Source organism: Pristis pectinata, chromosome 37, assembly GCF_009764475.1.
Source record: "Pristis pectinata isolate sPriPec2 chromosome 37, sPriPec2.1.pri, whole genome shotgun sequence".
In the NCBI taxonomy this organism is placed as follows: domain Eukaryota; kingdom Metazoa; phylum Chordata; class Chondrichthyes; order Rhinopristiformes; family Pristidae; genus Pristis; species Pristis pectinata.
Genome location: NC_067440.1, coordinates 6,844,543 through 6,867,877, shown reverse-complemented (window position 1 = coordinate 6,867,877; position 23,335 = coordinate 6,844,543). Strand labels below are relative to the sequence as shown.

Sequence of the window (23,335 nt, the reverse complement as noted above, 5' to 3'; positions counted from 1 at the left end):
AATATCCTCTTACCCCAGCTTCAGAGAACCAGCTCCCCTGCCTAGCAACCCACTACAACTTGAACTCGAGAAACAAAGGACTGCAGAGGCCGGAATCCAGATGAAAAACACGATGATGCTGGAGGAACTCAGCAGGCCAGGCAGCATCCGTGGAGAAAAGCAGGCGGTCAACGTTTGGGGTCAGGACTCTTCTTCAGGACTGAAGATAGGAAAATGGGGAAGCCCAATATATAGGAGGGAAAAGCAGAGCAGTGATAGGTGGACAAAAGAGGAGAGGTGGGGTGGGAAGAAGGTGGTGACAGGTAGATTAAACTGAAGGAGTTCAAGTTGCTTGACTTCATCTCCTTCTCTCCCACTGATGGGAGAGTGGATGGTGAGGTGGATCAGCTAGATTTGGAGCAAGAGGCTCGAGTTTGAGGGACAGGGAGATTGTATAATGATGGGGTGGTGTGTGCACAGATACATGTTTAATATAATTATTCAAATACACGACATTGCAAGGTTTGGCCATTAACTCCCAAGGAACATCTTCAATCACTGGACTGCATCAGTAAACACATCCATTAAAAACACCCAAGCGAATATCAGAGGGCAGAATTTATTTTTCAACAAAAAGAAAACTTTCCAACCATAAATTATGTCAAACAAGATACATTCATTCATTGAAGACAAGAATATCTTACATGGGATTTTTAACTCTCTTGGGTTTGAACAGTAAGCTTCAATTTAATGGCAGTCAGTATGAATGGGCTGTGAAGGGCAAAAATCAAATCAAATCTGTGCTCCAGGGGCACAGATTAAAACCAGACGTTCAATCCGCCAACAGAATGGATGCCAGCCAATGTTTTATAGCACAGATACCAACAGAAGAGAACCACCTCACTGTGCAAACCCAAGCAGCTGGCAGTCACCCTGTAGTGGAACAAACCAAACAAAAACTATGAATGCTCCATTCTCTGGTGCAAAGAGAGTTAAAAACCCCTCATAAGGCAAGTAACACACAGTTTAAAGAAAAAAGTTTGACCAACATTTGGAAAGGGTTTAAAAAAAACCCGGAACAGACTGGTACTGGGGGTAAACTGAGCTCGGCGTTGCTGTGACTGGAGGTAAAAGGGCTCCCTTTTCTCACAAACACTCTCTGCGACTGCACTGGAGAGGGTGCAGAGGAGATTCACCAGGATGGTCCCTGGGATGGAGCGTTTCAGCCACGCGGAGAGATTGGATGGGCTGGGCTTGTTTTCCTTGGAGCAGAGAAGGCCAAGGGGGATGGGAACCTGATGGAGGTGTACAAAAATACGAGCAAGGGCAGATTAGCAGCAGTGTCTATAAACAGAGGGTAGGAGATTTGAATTTTTCACCCAGAGGACGGTTGAAGTCTGGAACATGGTCTGAGGTTGTGGTGGAGACAGGGACACTCCCAGCATTTAATTACCTCGAGAAAGACTGGAAACAACATGGCAATGCTTGGAAATAGGATCAGTATATTAGGTATGATGGACGGCACAGACAGTTGGCCAAAGGGCCTGTTCTTGTGATGTACGACTCCACAAAGCTTCAATATCTTTTGTCTTGGCAACTGCACCATTTTCTACCATTTGCTTCTCAAATGGGTAATAATTTGGGGGTTTGGGATGGGGTGGGGAGTCAAAATCTCAAGTGGCCACTCCACAGTCTCACAGCTCAGAGTGTGAATGTGCAGTGATAAAGTTCTCCAACTCACCAGCCTATCTGGGTAAAAAACTGAAAATACCGGGAATTCTCAGCACGTCAGGCGGGATCCAGGATGAGAGAAACATTTAAGACCAATGACCTCGCATCCAGCAGAGTCACAGAGAGATACAGCACAGAAACAGGCCTTCAGCCCACCGAGTCCGTGCTGACCATCAACCAGCCAATGACATTAATCCCGTTTTATTCTCCCCTCATTCCCATCAACTCCCCCCAGGTTTTGCACTCACCCACACACACTAGGGGGGCAATTTGCAGCAGCCAATTAACCCACCGACCCTGCACATGTTTGGGATGTGGGAGGGAACCGGGGGAAACCCACGTGTATTCCGACGCACTGCAGATTTCCAGCATCTGCTTACTTTGATCTTAAGTCTTATCAGCGATTCCTCTTCCTAATTTAAATCAAGTCACGTGACGAGCTGTTGGATGGCCAATGGCCTCCAACGCCTTGCGTGGCCACCGTCATCTCTCCAGGTTTTGCAGCTGCAACTCGGAGGCTCCTGCTAATGACTGGACAGCCAAGACCAGCAGCATTACCCACTGGCCACAGCAGACGCAAACAACTTTGACTGGGGACTTGCTGTCTGCCTTGAGGGGAATTGACTGAGGAACAACTTGAAGGCAATTAGGGAATCCATTCGGTCTGCTACAGTGAAATACCAAATAGTACTGTTCGAATCTGCAAAGCATTAATTGAGGATTTTGATGGGATTCAAAGAACTACTGGTATGTCATTAAGCAAAAAAAAAACTCAGGAACTCAGCAGGTTGAAACTTTGGGGCAGGGTAGTAGGGGTTAAAAAACAAATGATTTTGTAAATCATTCCGCCAACAGGTCAAGGTGCAGAGGCAAGAACGATTACTGTTCGCACAGGTACAATGGCCTTCCTACTCAGAAAACTGGCCCATTGGAAAACACTTCAGGCAAGCTGGCAAACTCCGATGGCTTTTACAGGCAGATCTCCAGTGCCCTGCTTGCCTGGGAATTAAAAAGCAAGGCCATGCTGAAAACCCGTGTACCAGTCTATCCCAAGTACAACGTGCTGTACAGACACCAGCAATGCTTGGTTCGGTTTGAGAGTAACTCATCTTACTGCAAAGACACCAAGAGTCTGAGAAACAAGAAGCCATATTGTCAATGATATTGGAGCTCATAGGTTCTGCAGCATGCAATCAACCTTCCACAATCCATTTAGCTCCCCTCCCCCTGCATTACACTGGCATTTAAAATAAACACATTCCTTTGGGAAAGAAAAAAAAGATTGTCAGTTTTTTTTTGCAAACATTAATTAGAACTAGATAAAAAAACCAAGACTCCACAACATTAGATTGCACATTAATGGCTCCGAATGAGACAGCTGTATCGTTGCACTCTATGCACGCACATACAATTTAACATGGGCGCCAAGAGTTTGGGTCAACTGTTTAAATATGATGATGCTTATCCGGTGGAGCACCCAGTGTAGTTTTCAAACTGTTCACATTTATCAGCTCTTTAGAGATTATTTATTTGCTTCTATTAGCTTTTGCTGTCGTTAATAAGGATGGACACTCAGTGTTGCTTTTGCATTCATGAACTAAGGTGATTCATCAGATGGAGTCCCCAACAGCACTTCTCCCATTTACTGTCTTCCTCATTACTAAAGGTGGGCAAGTAACCGAATGATGCATGAACCTTTCACGTCCTGCTGGTTCACTTTTCTCCCATCCTCTCAAGATACTACTACTTGGAGTTCAATGTTCTCAGTTTATGTTCGCCTCCAACACCTTGAATGATTTGATTATTCCTGCCCAAGTCCAGATATACAGGAGAGCAACACTTAGCACTAAAGAATCCTGTCTGATCCTGCTCTTGCTCAATGCCTGCATAGATCAATGGATATCAACCAAGGATAGGAACCAGTGAAGGATTTTAGACTTTTGACGTGATCTTTTGATTTTAAGCACAGCTGAAATAATAGACAAGAACCTCTGATTACTTAGCTACGGATACGAGCTGTTAACTTGGCCCTACTCAGAATGTACAATCGGCTTTGCTTAATGTCCAAGATGTCAGGAGAAAGGAACTTAAGTTGTCAGCAGGACTGGATGTAGCCTTGATACGGTATAAAACCCCCCAAAAAAACAGTTAATAAGACTGCAAGCCCTAGAAACTGATAAGTGGTTGTTCTCTATTCAGAACTTGTATGGCATGATGGTTAAAGCAGCAGATTAAAAAGAATACCATATACAATAGCTCATTTGACAAAGGTTCTCAACAGAACGAGGACAAGACAGTGTGAGAGAATCACCTTTTTTTCCTGGTACAAACTTGATCAAGGAAAGTTCTTAGATTAACCTTTGTATGAACAGCTATTACTTCCAATAAAAACTACCATCAAATTAAAACTTTGAAGATTAGAAAATAACTCTATGCTTGCTTCATTAACTTTTATTTTTCCAAGAACAAAGTTATTGGAATCCTACACATTCTCCCTCTCGTCTGGGGTCATTCAGGAGAATTACAACATCCATTTGGTGCCCTGACCAAGGTTAGTAACTTGCCACTTGCATTTCACAGCTGGTTCCTACTAACAGCCATCAGTAGCGCTTAAGTTTTTCATATCCAACATCATTCAGATCCTGAGACCTTTGCCCAGGGAAGAAGCTTTTCCCGGGAATGACTGAAAAGCAAAACAAAAACTGCAGATGCTGGAAATCGGAAACAGAAGTAGATGATACTCATCATCTGTGAAGTGAGACACAGAGTTAACAGCTCAGGTTGAAGACGGTGTTTACAGATGACATCCCATGGAAATGATCCAGTCGATGTGGTTATTGGGGTTCAGCAAGGATTTAGTTTCAGGAGCTGGGGGAAGGAAGGAATAATCGCTTTGCCTCTAAACTCTTCTAATTGAACGAACAAATGCAACACTGAATAGATATCCTTTGATGTGTTGACCAGAGAAGTTAATCAGGGCATATTTTATTTGTTCTAAAAACATTTTGATCCAGATCAGCAAGTTAATGTCTGATCTTTCATTTCAAGAACAGCAACTGACAATAGGTAGCCTGACAGCAACACTGCACCCACAGGTCAAAACCACTGAGGGCGTGAGGCAGAGCTGTTCTTTAATTAAAGCAATGTTGAATCCTGGGCTTCATTTTAACCTCTTGGAGCTCTGCCCATGCCTGGATGGCGACTGTCACATCTCCCCAGTGGCACAGAGTCGTCCCACCTCTTCCCCACCTGGTTCCATCTGTCCATCACATCCTCCCATCTGGTCTCACCTATCAGCCTCTTTCTGCTTGCTAACACTGACAATCTTTCCTCTTCCCCTCTCTTTCCCGATGCAGGTTCTGGACCCGAAATGCCGACTTACACCTTTTGCCTCCACAGATGCTGCTCGACCCACTAGGTTCTTCCAGTGTTTATGTCCCAGATATCAGCATCTGCAGTCTCTTCTGTTCAATCACATTGCTGCATGCAGACTGAATACCTGCTGATAGGCCTCAGCGGTGTCAATGTGTGGAAGGACAAGATCAAGAGGAATCCTCAACATATGCAGGAAAGAAATGAAGCGAACTTCAAACTTCCTGCTGCACACCTGCCCCGAGTTTCTGAGCCTAGGGGCTAAGGGGCAGGAAAGGACAGCTTTCAGAGGAGAGAGAAGTAGCTTCACTTTGGTCGTGGGAGGAAATGGGTGGAACCACGGAATGCCAAATCACTAAACTGCCTTACTCCAAAGCACTGTGTCAGCCCATAGGTACTAGCTCCAAACAGCTTTTGTGCATTCAGGCCACTTAGTCACTCAAAAATAGCCCAAATTACAATAATAGCGATCCACACAATGGAACAGCGCATAGCTTAATATTCATTGTAAACTAATGACCCAAGTCACACGAGGCAGTGGACACAGCAAGTAATTCGGTCTTCAGTCAAAATCTTTGGACCTCTATGGATCACCGACAGTCAGGTAAGCAGAGATATCAGTGAGCCCCCCCTCATCCACATCAAACCTGGTCTTAAATGTGCATGAAACCTACATACGAGTACATACAGTAGCTAAACACTCATCTTCTCTCGATTGTCTTAATGCCTTTTTGTTTGTTGCTAAAACAGAACTTAGTTCACACAACATTTTTACCCCAAAATATATGGTTAACATTCAAAACTATTTACAAGAGTAAAAATAAAGAGATTTTCATTTAAATAGAACACATCCTCTTTGAGTCAAAGCTGTACACAGTTTCCCAAGGCCCAACAACCAAAGAGCCCTGATTTTGATACCAAATTAGATAGAGAAACCACTCAGATGTCAAACAGCACAACTTGTACATTGGAGTCAGCATAGTGCACATGTTGTTACTACAATGGACTGCAGTCATTACAATCGGGTGCTGCCACACAACACAACCATCTTAAGGAGGGCAAGTTCAGCCTAAAAATAAACACCAGTCATCACTTGGATTACAAGGGCTTGCAAATAGACTACAAGGTGGAAACATAAGATCTAAGAGGTGGTTTAGGGAAAAGATTAACACACAAAATGCTGGAGGAATTGGCAGGTCAGGCAGCATCTATGGAGGGAAATGAATCCAGTCCAGATGTAGGGTCTCGACCTGAAACAGCGACCGTCCATTTCCCTCCACCGATGCTGCCCAACCCGCTGAGTTCCTCCTGTTTTTTGTGGGTTGCTCCAGATTCCTGCATCTCTCGTCTCTCCATTTAGGGATAAGATTACACAGCTGAGGACCGAGAGCTGCTGACTGGTCCAACATCCTCTGCATCAGCTGAGATCAATCTTCTCTTGGCCCCACCTCCTTACTTTTCCAGATAAATGGACAAAGATTATTACTCAGTTATCTTAGCATCCTCACACTGGAGCCAAGTGAAAGAATCACCCTGCAGGTTTACTGCAGTTTTTGTTTTTAAAAATTCCAATTGTTAGATGGAAAACCTCACCCATTAGAATACAGTTCAGTGACTGCCATGACATTGTGTTCTGAAATAGTGATTTTGGTCAAATAAATTAGCAGTCAGTGTGAGTAGTTAGTACAACATTTAACTTGTGATCTCTTTTTTGTTGTTCTCCCCCCTACATTTCATTCTGAAGCAGGTGATGGATCCCACGCTGAGGCAAATGTCATAAGTTTAAAAGAAATAATGCCAACTCTCTTCCCGAAGTTGGGACAGGAAGCTCATGAGCCCAATACAACTGTTTTACAGTAAATATTTTACCTCTGCACACTGTCACATTGCTGGGCTTTTGGGAAATACATGCATATGGAGATGTTAAACACTGGTCAATATATGTTTGAAAACCCGAATCACGTGCAGAAATCAATTCAGGACCATAATTATCTAAGGAAATAATTATCTACGAGAAGGTTCCTCCCAGTGAACTTATTGTACCATGAGCATCAGAACTGGGGAAAGATGTGTGACTCACGGCAAGCTCGCTGGATACATTTTGTAATGAGCACCCCCTGAAGCACTGCACCTTTACCGCCAGTTCACTTTGTAATTTATTGCAGGGCACATTAGCAATGTCACAGAAATGAGACTTGAACCTCTGTCAACTCTGCATCCAGGAGGCTGCTGTTACACTGCAGCAAGTTTACACAGCCAATTTCCGCTAGAATTTTTAGAATGAAAATAAGATCATTTCAATGAATTTTAGTAGTATCTGAATTACGGCAGCACACCTTGCTTGAATTAACCACTTTCTTCCTGAGGCTTCACTGCAAGCCTGAAGTCCCTGTGCAACACACAGGAGATTGACTAGATACAATTGAAATTTCAGCAGACAGAAAGATCATTAGAATCTCTTCGCAGTGCAGGAAGTTTCCAATGTTGTGCCAAAACAATTGCTTAATCCCATCTGCCAAATGAACAATTATACCTGCTACCCTCAGTAGTGGAGGTAGTCCCAATACTTGTAGATTTTACCCAGTCACACTATCCCACACCTTCCTCCACCAATCCCTTTGTTATCACAGAGCTAGGTACAAGCTGAGCAGGGTCCTCCTAGGCTCACCCACACAAACTTGCAAGAAAAACTGGGCACTAAACAAATAGTGATCCAAAAGCAAAATCCTGCACACGTTCGTAAATCTGAAACAAAATAGAAGATGCTGGTCATACTCAGGTGGTCAGGTAGCATCTGTGGACAGAGAAATCTTTTACATTTCAGGTTGATGACTTTTCGTCAGGTTGAACTGCTAACTCTGTTTCTCTCCGCACAGATGCTGCCTGACCTGCTGAATATTCCCAGCACGATCTGCCTGTGGTAAACCAAATGTCATTGGTGCTCCATGTTTAGATACAAGGATTATATACATTATAAAGGTTACTGGAGCAATAGGTCAAGATCCTGCACACTTTGTGTGGCTCTTGAGTATAGAATGAGCATTTGGATACACTGCCATTTCACTCAAGTACAGAACACTGAAGACTGCTGCAATGTAAACGTTGCTTGGAATAAGAAACTAAGTCTTCCTGAAGTAACGTCAAAGCATCCCATCAATGGAAGTCATGGCAAAATAATCTAATTGGGAACATTTCCTTTTGTACTACTTCAGTCTGCATGACAATCTTTGCACTATTCTGCTGTTTTGCTCTTGTTGTGGTATTTATTATTACGATGTATACTGTTCTGCCAACAAGGAATTTATTTGTATCCTGGTTCATGTGACAAACTAATCTAATAACCATGGGGTTTGGGTGAGTTCGAGCAGACACCACTTGCAGCTTTGCATCAAAGGATCTTCCCAGGACAAAGGCTGCTGAGAGTGTATTGCTGAAGCTCACTGCCATTCAGTTACTTTATTCCATTGTAACATTTTATTAAAGGATAAATTCCAGACATACAGTATATGTACATGGACTCTGGTAAAATTAATTAAATCCGAACCTCATATTTTAACACACCACTGTGTACACATTCCCTGCAGAAGGACAGCTCAGAGCATGAAAACATTACTTTTAAACTGTAACATTACTTTCAAACTAGTTTAATAATAGCCAAATCAACAAGAAAAAAACCCAAGTCAATTCTCTAGCCAAAAAGCAGCAGCGAAATATGATTTACAGCAAACATGAAACAAGAGTGTGGCAGCACAGCCTTTAAGTGGAGCTGTGGATTCCAGCTCCTTCATGGTCATCGACTGATAGCAGAATCAATCTTAAACCTAATCCACTGCATTTCCGGCTAAATTAGATGTCCCATTACCAATGCCTCTGTAGAAGTGGCCCCCGGTGAAACAAATCATACAAGGCACTATAGACATGTCACACTAATCAAAACACTTACAGCAAATAGCCAATTCTACAGAGTGTGAAAGCAGATGACTCCTAACCTCTAGCTGTACGACGGCAGCAAACTGAGCAGAATTGTACGCAGGGAATGAAAGCAGAAGTGAGAAGTCCGACTTTAGGATAATCCGAACCCATGCAACCATTTTTCAGCTTGCAACTCCAATCTTTCAAAGGGGTGAAGGGATCCACATCAGGAATGGTCTTTGTGAAGCAACAGAGGCCACTCAGTGCAGCTGGAGATGGGCTGAATTGAAGGGTTCAGGAGCCTCAGCCGGATATGCTAACAGGTAGAGGGAGAAGGAAACTCTGGGATACGCTTGCTTTGCACACAGGAAATCCAAGCAAAGATGGGGAAGTGTTAAGGTACAGATTGGTCATTACCTGAAGAATTAGGAGACCGATCTGAGGGCTTGAGTGCCACAAGTGATAAAGTCCGGCCAACGTCACATTTGCAATCAATGTATGAAAGATCAGACTCCAAGGAGGGATCACACACTAGCTTATGAAAGAAATATTGATGACTTGGTTTAAACCCATGACCAGATCTTGCCATATAAACAGCAACCAGGTCTCAGCTGAGGAGAGTTTAGAACTTATAACATCCCACCCTTTTAACGGCTATTCCCTGACATGCTCTTCTATTAATGGCAATCATCTACATACCGTGCATTTCTTTCCTTCTCCCTCACCTCAAGTTAATAACAGTTGTACTTCAAAAAAAAAGATAATTTATTGACTAAAACCAGTGCTCTAAAGAGCTGGGGAAGAAAGTACTTGAACACTTTTTCACCAGGGAATGACATTTTAAAATTAATTTTCACAAGAGGAGAAAAAGAATGTAATTCAATGATTTGATTTCATCTTAAAAAACCTAGGGGCAGGTTTCTTTACAGCAGACACTTCCTTTCCCCACACAATATCTGTCTGTCCACTGCTCACTAGAATCATGGTCCAGGAATTGTTCTACCAATATATTGGGGCATTGCTTAAATTGATTTAGAATGGTTCTCTATAAACTCCAAAGACAGGATTCGGGCAAATGAGGTAGTATTCAGTTTTGAATTATGTAACTTGAGGGGACTGGTGTATCTGAAATCAGTGTGGAGATAACTGATCACAAATAAAAGATGAATTACATGGGAGACCTCTACATTTTCCTGCAAGGTCCTCACAAAAGCTTTGCCTGATTTAGGAATTAAATGGGTGAAGGAACATTAAAACCATGCCTGGACACACTCACCTTCCAGTGAGAGAGCACAGAAAACTAGGGACAGCCATCTCAAAGCCAACTGACTGTCCGCAACATAGCAGCAACTGAATCACAGTAACAAGAGTTCCCAATCCTGACACAGCTGGACTCTATAATCTGACGTTGGGTCAACTCTCATTACCCCTCTCACCATTTCCTTGCTTCCACCCAAGCCCAGATGTCATTGTCTTGAGTGGCAATCTTTATTGTTACCAAGTGCAATGACCCTGTGAGCACAAATATACATGGATTCAATTTTTTTTTAAAAAAGGCTTTGGAAACCATTGGAAAGAAAGGTGTTGTTTCAAAATCGAGAAATGCGCTGAGGCCACAATTCTGCAAGACCAATTTTGTACATTTCGCTGCTCTCATCTGTGCTATTAGGTATCAAAATCAAGGGAACGCAGTCAACAGACTTGACTTAATGATGGATGTACGACAGTGAACGATTTCTGCCAAACTTTAGAGCTTGAAAGGATGGAGATACATTAGTCATTGGAAAAGCCATCAAATACTCTCAATTCAACTATGATTAATCTACGTGCAATCCAATAATGCCAATCAAAGCACACCATGGAGCCATTTTGAGATGGCCCCTCAATACAAAATGGTGCACTGTGCTGATTATACAAGTTTCCAACAATCACTTTACTCCGGGGCAGAATCTGTCCTCAATTAAGATCAATGGTCCCTCAAATCAACAATGGAGATCGCCCACACCTCTCAAGGCCCTAATTAGTTGTGACTGAACAGAAACCATGTAGTTTTGTGCCTTTGGCTACATTTGGATTTATGAAAAAGTTGGAAAAACTACTTTTTAAACCTTAATTCTATTCTAAAATAGGCAAAAAAAAACACACACGAATGACAGCGAGCTACCAATCTGGACTTAACCCATGTTTTTCCCAACTTTCTGATCGAGGAAGTTGGCCTGGACTGACACAGATGAGTTCATTATAACAGGGTTAACTGATAGTATTCGGTGCTCCCTAGCCAATCAGAACAGTGGCTCATTTCAAATCATCCAACCATTATTCATCACCCCAACCACAACCAAGTGCACACTGGATCTGTGCGCTCAGCTGTCAATCAGAGAAGCAGCCTTGGCTTCAAATGAGTAAAGCATGCTGGATAGGTGGCACAACTGCAGCCAAGCTGTCAAATTCGTTATCCAGAAGAGGGAAGGACAAATAAAAACTGAAAAGCAACAGTTTCATGACAATGTCTTTTGAGGCACGAGATCCATTCTGAGTTCCATAGAAACCTCTCTAAGGTCTTCATATCTCACTTAAATCTCTGATCTACAAAATGCACCGTCATATTTATGTACAGTATCCAACGCTTCAGTAGTCCAACAAGTTGTCCCTTTTACCAGTTCATGATTGTGTTCCTATTTAATGTCATGAAATAAACTTGACTGCTTCCACCTGAACGGACAGAGGCAAAAAAGACCTGTGGGGAGGTAAAGGGAAAGAATTAGGTGGGTTTAAAGTTTCACATTGATTAGCGTTTTAGGTACAATATGAAAAGCATTTACAATACAAAGATAATAACTGCTCCAACAGCTCTACATTGCTGTTCATACCTCACAAACCAAACACCCTCCCAGCCTCTGTCGCTATTCTCGCCCTCCCCTCCTCCATCTGCCTATCATCCCTCCTCACCTGGATCCACCCATCACCTGCCAACTCTTGCTTCACCCTTCCCCCTCACCTCTTTACACTGACCATCTCCCCTCTACTCTTTCAATCTAGATGAAGGGTCTCAACCCGAAACGTTGACTATCCGTTTCCCTCCACAGATGCTGCCCGACCCGCTGAGTTCCTCCAGCATCTTTGTGTCGCTTCAGATCCCAGCATCTGCAGTCTCTGGCGTCTCCTGTACTTTATCTAAACCCATTAACATACTATTCCCAATGCTTATCCAGCTTTCCTCTTTGTCACAACAAACATCGGGAGCAAAAAGCTCCATGTTTGTGCCACTCTCTGGGTGAAGGGGTTTCCCTGGAGTTCCTGCAAACACAAGAGGCTGCAGGAGGAATCTGGAGCAACAATCCGCTAGAAGAACTCCGCGGGTCGAGCAGTCCTGATGCAGGGTCTCAACCCAAAATGGCGACAATTCCTTTCCTCCCACAGATGCTGCCCGACCCGCTGAGTTCTTCCAGCAGATTGTTTGTTGCTCCCTGGACATCCCACTGGATTTATCAGTGATCATCTTCTATTTATGTCCCAAGTTCTGTTCTTCACCAATAATTTCTCTACAAATATCAAACTCTTCCATAATCTTTAAGACCTCCACTGGGTCAGCACCTAGTCTTCCATTTTCCAGGAACAAAAGCAGTCCTAGTCTGCTCACCAGTGCAGTCTCAGTCCTACGTCATTGTCCTTATATGATTTAGGACTGACCTGACTATCTCACTCTCAACTACCTGCTTCACATTTGGAATCAATGGTGGGGGAGAGGATGGTGGGTGGGGGGCCGAAGAGGTAGACAAAGTGCGGTGACTAACTTATGGCTGAGAAGGTATCAGATGGCTGAAATGCAGTAGCTTATGGAGTCACGGAGCTACAGGGCACGTTACAGGCCCTTTGGCCCACTGTGTCCGTGTCAATCATCGTGCACCCACTGATCCCATTTTATTCTCTCCACCTTCCCTCTCCTTTCAGATCCCACCTCCCACCCATACTCTAGGGACAATTAACAGTGGCCAATTAACCCACCAACCATAACGTGAACAAATCAATGGTCAGCCTCCACTCATTTGCTCTTGCGGAGAGGGAAGCTGTTCTCCGACATAAGTAGGCACCCGGTAAACTGGCATAAACAAATTCCAGACTTCAGCATTTGTGGTGTAGAAGACAATGGGAAGGGAGCTCAGGTGAACAAAGGGTTACTCTCTCTCTCTACTGGTAAACAGCTTGAGCCACCTGCTTGTGTAGTCTGCTTGGCTGATAAGGAATTGCTGAGCTGTGGGGCCTCAAGGACACAAGGAAACAGAGCTGTGACTGACTGTGAAAGATGTGTTAACCTGTCTGGCTGCACGCAGCAGCCTCGGTTTGACCAATAGTAGCGTGAACTGGTCAAGCATACCCAAATATGGGTATGCCTGTGCAGTAGGTGGACACCCACCGGAGAACAATGTATTTAAGTTTGCTAGCACCCTGTATTCCTTGAGTTGGGCCACATGCAGGGAAGAGCAGCACTGACTGTTTGCTCCTCCATGTACCCCCTACTCCTGCTTAGTGTTAAACAATAAAGAACTTTTTGTACGCTCCTTGGTTCTGCTGTTGTCTGCTTTATTACAGTGTGGGTCGACTTTCACAGTGGGACAAACTACAAAATGGGTTTGTTGGCCAGAAGTTTTTCCCATTCGTCCTTTCTCACTCTGCAAAACTGAATGTTTACCCTCAAATGACACAATGCCTATTTGTTGCCTCACTTTGTGAAGGCGTTGCTATGAAGGATGGCAAGTCAATATATAGGGTTAGATCAGAGGCTCCTCCCAGTTTCCAGGGTTGAATTACATACGGCCCCCTTCACTGAAAGATTAGAGATCTGCCAAAACTACCACAGTATTGCACGTTACCTTATCATTGCGTTCACAGAGGAATTTTAGCCGCTGTGCTCTTTTGTGCATAAAAACTCCATCCAGGTGACCCGTCTCTACAGAGCGGATTTCAATTGCCTTCTCACCCCAACCCATGATCTGATTTGAACAGATGTACGCTGTACAAAGACACAATGCACACAGTCACATACGATGCTCAGTTAGCGATGGAAAATGCACCTTAAACAGCATATATTTGGTGCTTCTTCTGCTGTCAGTTAAGTCAGTATTCATTTAGTCAAGATTGAATCAGTATTGGATGGGGGTGCTTGGAGTAACTCACCCCTCACAGGCACAATACACCGACAACAGCTACAAGATATACCTAGTAGTAAGATGCAACCGTACATAATGTTCCTCATCCAAACTTGACCCTGCTGGTGTGATAAGTGAGGTTCCAGGATCACCCTTCCCGCTTCTCATTTTGTGGGCCGTGGGTTGGAAAACCAGATAGTGTGGATAATGTAAAGGGGCTATCATCCTATACTTTCTGACCCCCTATTGGCTGTGAATCAGAGCCAAACTGTTCATCAACTGGGGAACTGTCAACAATTCTGGGTAAGGTAGCTGATGGAGGACTTGGGAGAGGGTGCAGAAGAGGTTCACCAGGATGTTGCCTGGATTAGAGAGCATTAGCTATAAGGAGAGGTTGGACAAGCTAGGGATATCTTCTCTGGAGTGCTGGAGGCCGAGTGGGAACCTGATAGAGGTTTATAAAATCATGAGAGGCATAGATTGGGTAGGCAGTCAGAATCTTTTTACACAGGGTAGAAATGTCAAATACTTGAGGACTTAGCTTTAAGGTGAGAGGGGGAAATTTTGAGAGAGAGTTGCGGGGTAAGTTTTATTTTTAAAAACAATGGTGGAATGTGCTGCTGGGGTAGTGGCATTTAAGAGCCATTTACACAGGCAGATGTAGAGAATGGAAGGATATGGATCATTTGCAGGCAGATAGGTTTAGTTTAATTTGGCATCATGGTCAGCAGAGACATGGTGCGCTTAAAGTTTGTTCCTGTACTGTACTGTTCCACATAAGGACATGTTGAAGGGTGGATTTATCTGATCCCTGGCAGCTAAAGGTTAAATTAGAAGGGATGATTGTATAAACTGCAGTTACATTGCTCGAAAAGATTAAAAGGCAATTTGGTTAATGCTTGCAGACATGAAGCTTACATAGAGAGAGTAGGTTTTGCTGCTCAGGTCCAGGAATGGGGGTGGGGAAGGGTTTAAAAATTAGAGCCAGGCCTTTTGGGTTTGAAATTAGGAAACATTTCCACAAATGGGTCACAAGTTGTGAATTTTCTTTCAAAAAAATGATGGTGGGTCAGCTGTTAGTTTTGAGTTTGAAACTTATAGATTTTAAACCAAAGATATTGAAGGTAAATAGGAAGTCATGTACCTCAGTCACAACCTCAGTGGGTAGTGGAGCAAGCTCAAGGGGATATATATATATAACCAATTCCGGTTCCTAAATTTCCAGGTTCCTGTTTGCACCAAATATCTGTGTACTTTCCAGCAGGAACAATCTCTGCTGTTCATTCAACTTCAGAAAAATGTCACTTTGGTCAGCTTGTTGGCATTTCTGAACCTTCTAATGTTAAGGTGCCACCATATAGAAGCTGTCCAGGGACATTCCTGGCCATTGAAAATGATTAATCCAAATCCGAGAGCTAAGTAGTAGCTGTTCATGAATTCCAGCACACATTGGGGGTTATTTTATTAGTGATTGATCAGTGTATTGAAGGCATGCCAAGGTCACACAGGAAGTGGAAAATCAAAAAAAATTGTAGGCACTGGAAATCTGAAATAAAAATAGAAAACACTGGAAATAATCAGGTCAGGCAGCATCTGTGGAGAGAGAAACACTAACGTTTCAGGTCGGGGACCCTTTGTCAGAACTAGGAAAGAGAAAAAAACTTTCAAAGTGGAGGTGGGGGGAAGGAATGGTTAGAAAGGAATATCATTGTTCTGGTGTCTGGATGGGTTAATGGGGGAAGTTACTAGCACATTAAGCTTCTTCATCTGTGTAATAGTGAGGTGGGGGACATGTCCTGCAGGCCTGACCATACGAATAAGATAAACTGAGCCAAAATGATGGAAGTCAGAAAATGGCCAGTTCTGATTCAGACAGAAAAAGAGCACGAGTTATCGAAAGTTGGAGAATTAAATAGCATGTCAGGAAGGCTGCAACAAGCCCAGAGGGAAGATGAGATGCTGTTCCTCAAGCCTGAGTTGGGCCTCAGTGTAACAGTGCACTGCACATCGAGAGAATTGGTCCAACATGCAACATTAACTGATGCTGCTTGACCTGGTCTGGTTGGTACTGAGTTGAGAGAGTATCCTCACTATGGGGCAATTAACAGGACAGCAGATCCAGAAATTCTCCCAGTTCAAGTGCCACAATAGCAGCCGGGATTAATATTGAGATGTTCCTGCTCCGCGCTGCACCTTGGCAACCTCTGCTTGAACTTGCTTGTGCGTGGGTTCATGTTGCGACTAGGGCTGGGATCAGCAGTCAAATCAACTAGCATTGACCATCTGACCTGACACAATGAAAAACACAATGATGCTGGAGGAACTCAGCAGGCCAGTTAGCATCCGTGGAGAAAAGCAGGCCGTCAACGTTTCGGGTCAGGACCATCTGACCTGACCAGGACTGAAGACAGGAAAAGGGGAAGCCCAATATATAGGAGGGAAAAGCAGGGGAGGCAGGGTGGGCACAAGGTGGTGATAGGTAGATGCAGGTAAGAGATGGTGATAGGCAGGTGCGGGGGAGGAGGGGAGAGCAGATCCACCAGGGGATGGGTCAAAGGTAAGGAGAGAAGGGGAAAAAAAAGGCAGTAAAAAAGAGGCTGGGAAAGGGAAGAAGAGATGAAGTATGGTGGGGGAATGTGGGGAAGGGAGGTGGGGATTACCCCCACACAATGCTCTTCACCTGACACAATGCTCCTCAGCATTAACTACAGTCTGCGCATCTCAAGGGACCTTTGGACAGTCAGGGAAAGAAAAGGCAGTGGAAAAAGTTCACAAAGTAATGCCTCAATTTGTGGGCAACTTACCCACAGAGGTTGGCATCTCACCCCACTGCAACACCACATCCTTCATGATACGGCCGTAGGTATTCACATAAACTCCTTCATCTTCATAGCACAGAAGCATTTCCATTCCGGCAGTGTTGGGTAGAATTACAATGGCATGAGGCACCATATGGGACTGAATCTAGACAGTAAGAGACCAAAGGTTCAATGGTGGAAGCACTGCACACAGGAACAGGAGTAGGTCATTCAAACCCATTCACCATTCTATTAGCTGATTTACACTTCCATTTACCTATCTTCCCTTCATCTTGAATGATATTCTGACCTAAAAATCTATCAAACCCCAATTTAAAAATTTTTCATGCACTCATTGGGGAAGGAGTTCCAAACTTCCACCACCTTGTGCACAAAACTGCTTCCCAATTTGATTATAAAACGTTGTTCTAATTTTAAAATCATAGTTCTTTATTCTGCATTCAACAGAAAATGATTATCAATTTAAATTTTAGATGACCCCTCAACCTTCTAGACGCGAAGGAATGCAAGCCAAGTCCACACATGTTCTCTATATGTCATTTGCTGATATCCCTGTGACTGTGGTGCAGTATTCTTGTGAATCCCCACCGTCCTCTCCTATACATCTACCTGGGATTTGATTGTCAAAACTGATCTGGGCATAATCTCGCACTCTAAATGTTACTAGCATATCGGATTGTCCCACTTTAACCATTTCTGCCCCATAGTTAGGAACAAAAAGATCTCTATTTTTCTCTTCCTGTAATAGGACTGAGGGCTGTTTCAGCTCAGATTTGCCATGCACAGACGGGTAGCAGGAAGAATTAAAGTTCACCAATCGTCAGTGATGTGAAAGCTTGATTCAAAAGACCAATTTCTCCTCCCTGTCCTACCCAAAGTTCCCCTTCTCTTGCTGAGGTACTGTCCAAGAAAGACCAGATATTCTGCAGAACCTCTCCAAGGGGACATCCCTCATGTACACTAGCGATTTCATCACAGAGCATGATTCAGATGTGGTGGAACTAGTTACTCTCCTGGTGGTGACTTTATCATCAGCTTTGGCTGAAATGACCTCTGTAAAACTGGCAGCACGAGTTAATGCGGTGCAGGAGTGTCTGCAATGTATCAGTTACCCGAGTGACATTGACACCAATGATAGAAAAGTTCATGCCCTGTCCTCCAAACTAGCAGGGTAATCAGAGTGACAAGCTGGTGGCAGAGGTGATCAAAAGCCCAACATTACCCTTAATGTAATGAAAGGACTCTGTAGTCTGTGGCTTGAAATTAATCTACAGGGTGAAGTAAATGCCTTAACACTCACATGCACTGGGATGTAAACATCGTAGGTATTTCCAGAATCCACATCAACTGCATGGAAGCCCGTGCTAGATCCATAAACAACCTTTAACCTCTGACCTTCTTCTACCGTTAGGTCAACCAATGATGGCCTATGAGGCAGATCTGTGAATGACTGGAAAGGAAATACAAACAAGCGACTTTCTTTAACAATTTTTGACAAATAAACCAACTTGCCTGCTGATGAATGTAGATCTAATTAATTTCGGGTATTTCCATAAATGATGCATTAAAATGCAGTGGCAGCAAAATATATTGGAGGGCTGTGTGGTTGATGCATCAAGGTAGACTTCAGTAAGACCTTCGGCAAGATTCCACATGGAAGGATGGTGCAAAAGGTTAAAGCCAACTAGATCCAAGGCAAGTTGGCAAAATGGATATAAAATTTGTTTGGTATAGAAGGCTGAGCGCGATGGTGGAGGGTTGCTTGTGATTCGAAGCCTGTGACCAGTGGTATACCAAATCGGTGCTGGGACCTTTTTACTGTTTGTGATACGAGTCGGAGATTTGGATATGAATGTAGGAGGAATAAGCAGCATGCTTGCAGATAACACGAACATTGTAGTTGATAATGAAGTGGATGGTCTTAGGCCACAGGATGATATTAAGCAATTGGTAAGATTGGCACAGCAACAGCAAAGGGAATTTAATCCTTTTAAATTTTGTTTTATTATCCTTTTTAAAAGTGCGAGGCCATGCACTTTGGGAAACCTAATACAGGACACTGAACATAACATTGAATGTTCCCAGGTAGCACTGAGGGACCTCGGTGTACAGGTCCAATGACCCCCGAAAGTGGCACCACGGGTAAGCAAGTTGATGAAGGTGGCATACGGTATACTTGCCTTCATTTGCCATGGCATAAAATACAAGGGTAGGGAGGTTACGGTACAACTTTATGAAACCTTGGGTGGGCCACAGCTGGAGTACCATGTACAGTTCTGGTCGACACACGGCAGGAAGGATGTGATCGGAGAGGGTTGCAAGGTGATCGCCTGGGATGAAGCGTTTCAGTTCTGAGGAGAGACTGGAGAGGTGGGGAGATCGGCCGGCCAAGGTGGAAGGGTGCTGATGGAGGTATTCAAAATTATGAAGGGCATAGGTAGGGAAGATGGGAAGAAACATTGGCCCACAGGCTAGAGTATGGTTTAGGCATAGGTTTAGGGTAAGAAAGAGAGATGTTTAAATGGGATCTGAGGAGTTTATATGCACCCCCCCTCCCCCAACACAGAAAGTGATTGGAATCTGGAACCTGCTGCCTAAGTGGTGCTGGAGATAGGTACTCTCACATCATTTAAGTATCTAGATAAGCACTTGAATCACCAAGGCACAGATACTGTATGGTCGGAATGAACATGGTGGACTGAAGGTTTGCTTCTCTATTGTACATCTAAAATTATCATTAAAAAGTCTGGGGGGAAAATACTTTGTTTCCTTGCAACACAACGGTTGAGAATGTTCACTTCAAGCTGTAATGTGCTTGACTCTTTTTAAAATACCAGGCTGGTGACTGTAACAACAGGAAACCTTGATTGTTGTCTCCTAATTAGTAGTAAATACCCAATACTGTGGCAATATACACAGCATTTCGGAGGCTGTATTTCACACCTTCTCCTTCCTTCCCAAGCTCCTCGTTGACAACAACTTAAATCGGCTCTGCTGATGATGGTAGGCTGAAAGTCTTTGAACCATTAGTAATGATGAGCTAGTTCCTAAATGTGTAACACATCCGCCACTACATGAAGGCAGTACCTTCAAGGAGAGGAATAACATAATTCACTGGGCAAATCGCTTACAACTACATAGAGCAAGGCGACATTGTCAATGATGCTGGATACATGGAGGAATTACTTGCTCTCTCAGATGGACACTTGTATCTTGTTTCAGAAAGGAAGGCAGGAGAGTTCTCTGCGATGCTCTGACCAATATTTAAGCCCCACAACCAATTTTGAAATCAGATTATCTGGCCTTTACAACATTGCCGTCAGTGGGAGCTGCCTTTGCAATTGCATAAAGGTTTCTGGATATTTTACTTCAAAGCAGTAGCAACGCCTGAAGAAGTACACAACACTTGGGTTGAGAAGTACTATAAAAAAGTGGTTGTTTCCTCCCTGTTTTGCACCCAGTCACGCAATGAAACTTCTGTAAACTCAGGGTTCTGGTTCTGATCCTTTACACAGGGAAGTCATCCAAGTTACTCATGCAATATCATCAGCAGTTTGCACTCAAACTTTCACTGGGAATGAGGTAGTGGAAAAGTAAGTGGCATAACAAAACAGAACTCAACCTTGAATGCCATGAACTTGTGGTAAGGCTTCGGGGCCCAGGCGTAAACCTCAACAGAGTTCTTCAGGGCAATGACCAGGAACTTGATCCTCTCGTATTTCACTATGAAGGAAATATCACATTGAAAAGATTATTCCTCTACCTTTTTTGACTCTCAAAACAAAATTTCACCCAGCAAGAAACAGTCTGCACTTGAAATTAAACTCATCTTTGAGAAAGTTCTGCTCTTAATAGATCACGGTTCTTAATAGATTAGAAAGACCGACATATTGGAAGGAATAATCATACATCACAGAAATGCAACCAAGCAGATTAACCCTTTTCTGGACTAAAACTTTTTTTGGAATTTGCACATTTATTTGCCAAAAATGTTTTTTTCCCCCCATTTCCCTCTGGTTCCACTAACACACTGAAATACAAATCAGAAATAGGGTTGATTCCTAATTTTGGCAGGATTATAAACTCTCACATGCAGCGCAGTTTGACCATCCAACCGGCTGAAGTTAGTGGAAAACATTAGTTAAGATTCCTCACCTGACCACTGAAAATGGCCACGGTTTGGGGGGAAAAATAAGCCAAGCTTCCTCCCTCTGTTTTGATGAGATTAAAGTGAACAGCCAACCATTCTAATTTATTATCCTCCTAGAAACTAGATGCAATGTGTATATCAGAAGAGAACATGTTTGAATGCAATGATATCTGGCACAGGGCACACTGCACTGACAGGAGTAATGGCCACTGGGGTGAGGTACAAGGTGCCTGACCTTGAGAGCACGGCTCTTTTAAATGGAGGACACAAGAGTCCACAAGTCCACTGCACCATTCAATATCAACCCTGATGCTCTACATCAGCTCAATTTTTCAATACTATCCCCATTTCCCTTGATGTCCAAAAATATCCACTGCAGCCTTGAGCATACTCGATGACTGAGTATCCTCAGCAATTCGAGGCAGAAGGTGCCAGAGGTTCACAGCTTTCACTGAAGGAATTTCATCTCAGTCCCAATTCCACAACACTCATTCTGACACAATCCCTCTTGGTTCTAGACTCTAACATCAGAGGGAACAGCACCTCAGCATCCATCCTGTCACTCCCTTTCAGAGTTTTATCTGCTTCTGATAAATATTCAAGCTTTTTTCACAGGACAATTCTCATGCCCTAGAGAGGAAGAATGGGGAGAAAATAAAACTGTTGGAAAACTTTCCTTCTGATGTGATAGTTGGGACTCATGCAACAAGAAAGCAATTTTCACATACATTTAGTGCTATCTTATTCTGTGCACTCTTTGTATGATTAGCTGAAATTATCCCTATGACCTTAATGGTGTATCATTGGAATCTCTTCATCTTACCCATTCAGTACCATTCCTTGTACACTAAATAAGTCTCAATGGCATATAATTATAATAGAGCAGCTCCAAAAGCTTTGCTTCAATATTTTTATTTATTCCAAACATAATAGGAGTTATCAGATATCCATTCTTCATTCATTTCTATCCACTTCTGAATAGAACATAGAACTCTACAGCACAGTACAGGTCCTTCGGCCCACAATGTTGTGCCAGCATTTCATCCTGCTCTAAGATCTATCGAACCCTTCCCTCCCACATCGCCCCCATTTCTCTATCATTCATATGCCTAAGAGTCTCTTGAATGTCCCAAATTCTTCAAAATGATTCAAATTCTTGCCAGACTGTGAATTAACGACTCAAGGATCTCTGAGTGCTAATCCTAAGCAATTGAAAATTTTTCAATGTGTAGAGGGCTCATCTGGTGAACCACTGATTGGTGACTTGCACAAGATCCAAATGGAACATGCAATCTGAAGACAGTATCTCCTGTCTGGCATGGCTGATACCAGAAGCCACTTTATTCATTGTCATACAGCAAAAGCTTCGGTAGGCTCTTCAGGACAAAAAGATATTCAAAACCTGAAACCTCATGGCACTTGGTCATTGACTTACCCACTTTGTAGTGCACACAGCCCTCCATATCGCCCACTGTGGTCCAGCCCTGCTTCTTCTCCACTTCTGGGTCATTGTGCAAAATCTTATTCCGTAACCAGGACAAATAGTAAACACGGAGCTTGTTCCGTTTACCTAGGGAAGGTGATTGAAGTATAGAACAACAAGCTGATCAAAAGCAGTTTTTTATTTTAAAAAATACATAAAATTTGTTGCTCCCTTCATCTCTCCTCTTAAGAGCTCACTAGCTTTTCCTCACATTGTGTATGAAGCAAGGACCGGTTCCGTTATGGGAGGCATAGCTGGATACAGGTTGTTAGAGGCTCCCATCTCCTTGTCTACAAGGGATGAGCCCCAACTTCCTCGAGCTGATCCCATTCAACAGCTCAGCCAACAATGACCCATGCCTACAGTCAATGCCATGGTTCTGAATTCAGTGACCCTTGAGAGAAAGTGCATGCATGGACAGAGAATTTGATGAGAACTGAGCTCAGGTGTCATTCTTATCTCTTTGTTAACATCACATTCCAGTGAGCCGACACCAGAACATCACTGGTTGGATGGCTATGTCGTTAGTAGACACTTCAAACTCTGTTCTTGAGCTTTAAAATATGCACCTGATATCGTGATGAGGAGGTTTAACCCTTCCAATACGTCCATCTGCTGGAAGCGTCGGCGACTGATGAGGCTGTACACTTTGCCTTGCCCGCTTCGGTCGAGCAGCATGAGTCCATTCTCTGTTCCCACCAGCAGATTCACACCTTTGACAAAGCACAGAATGCAAGGTGAA

At 43.4% G+C, this 23,335-nt stretch overlaps 1 protein-coding gene across 2 annotated transcripts in view; it reads right to left on the bottom strand.

Annotated features, from left to right (window-relative positions):
• Positions 1-584: 584 nt before the first annotated feature.
• The window catches only part of LOC127586696 (misshapen-like kinase 1), a 110,828-nt gene continuing 88,077 nt past the window's right edge, over positions 585-23,335 (bottom strand). For both annotated transcript variants that reach the window (XM_052044843.1, XM_052044844.1), the window contains 7 exons: positions 23,163-23,306; positions 22,546-22,680; positions 20,583-20,683; positions 18,261-18,410; positions 16,946-17,105; positions 13,866-14,005; positions 585-11,731 (listed from right to left, as the gene is read on the bottom strand). In XM_052044843.1, the coding sequence (XP_051900803.1) occupies positions 11,648-11,731; positions 13,866-14,005; positions 16,946-17,105; positions 18,261-18,410; positions 20,583-20,683; positions 22,546-22,680; positions 23,163-23,306 (914 nt within the window). In that variant the 3' untranslated portion in view covers positions 585-11,647. The remainder of the gene's footprint in view (positions 11,732-13,865; positions 14,006-16,945; positions 17,106-18,260; positions 18,411-20,582; positions 20,684-22,545; positions 22,681-23,162; positions 23,307-23,335) is intronic.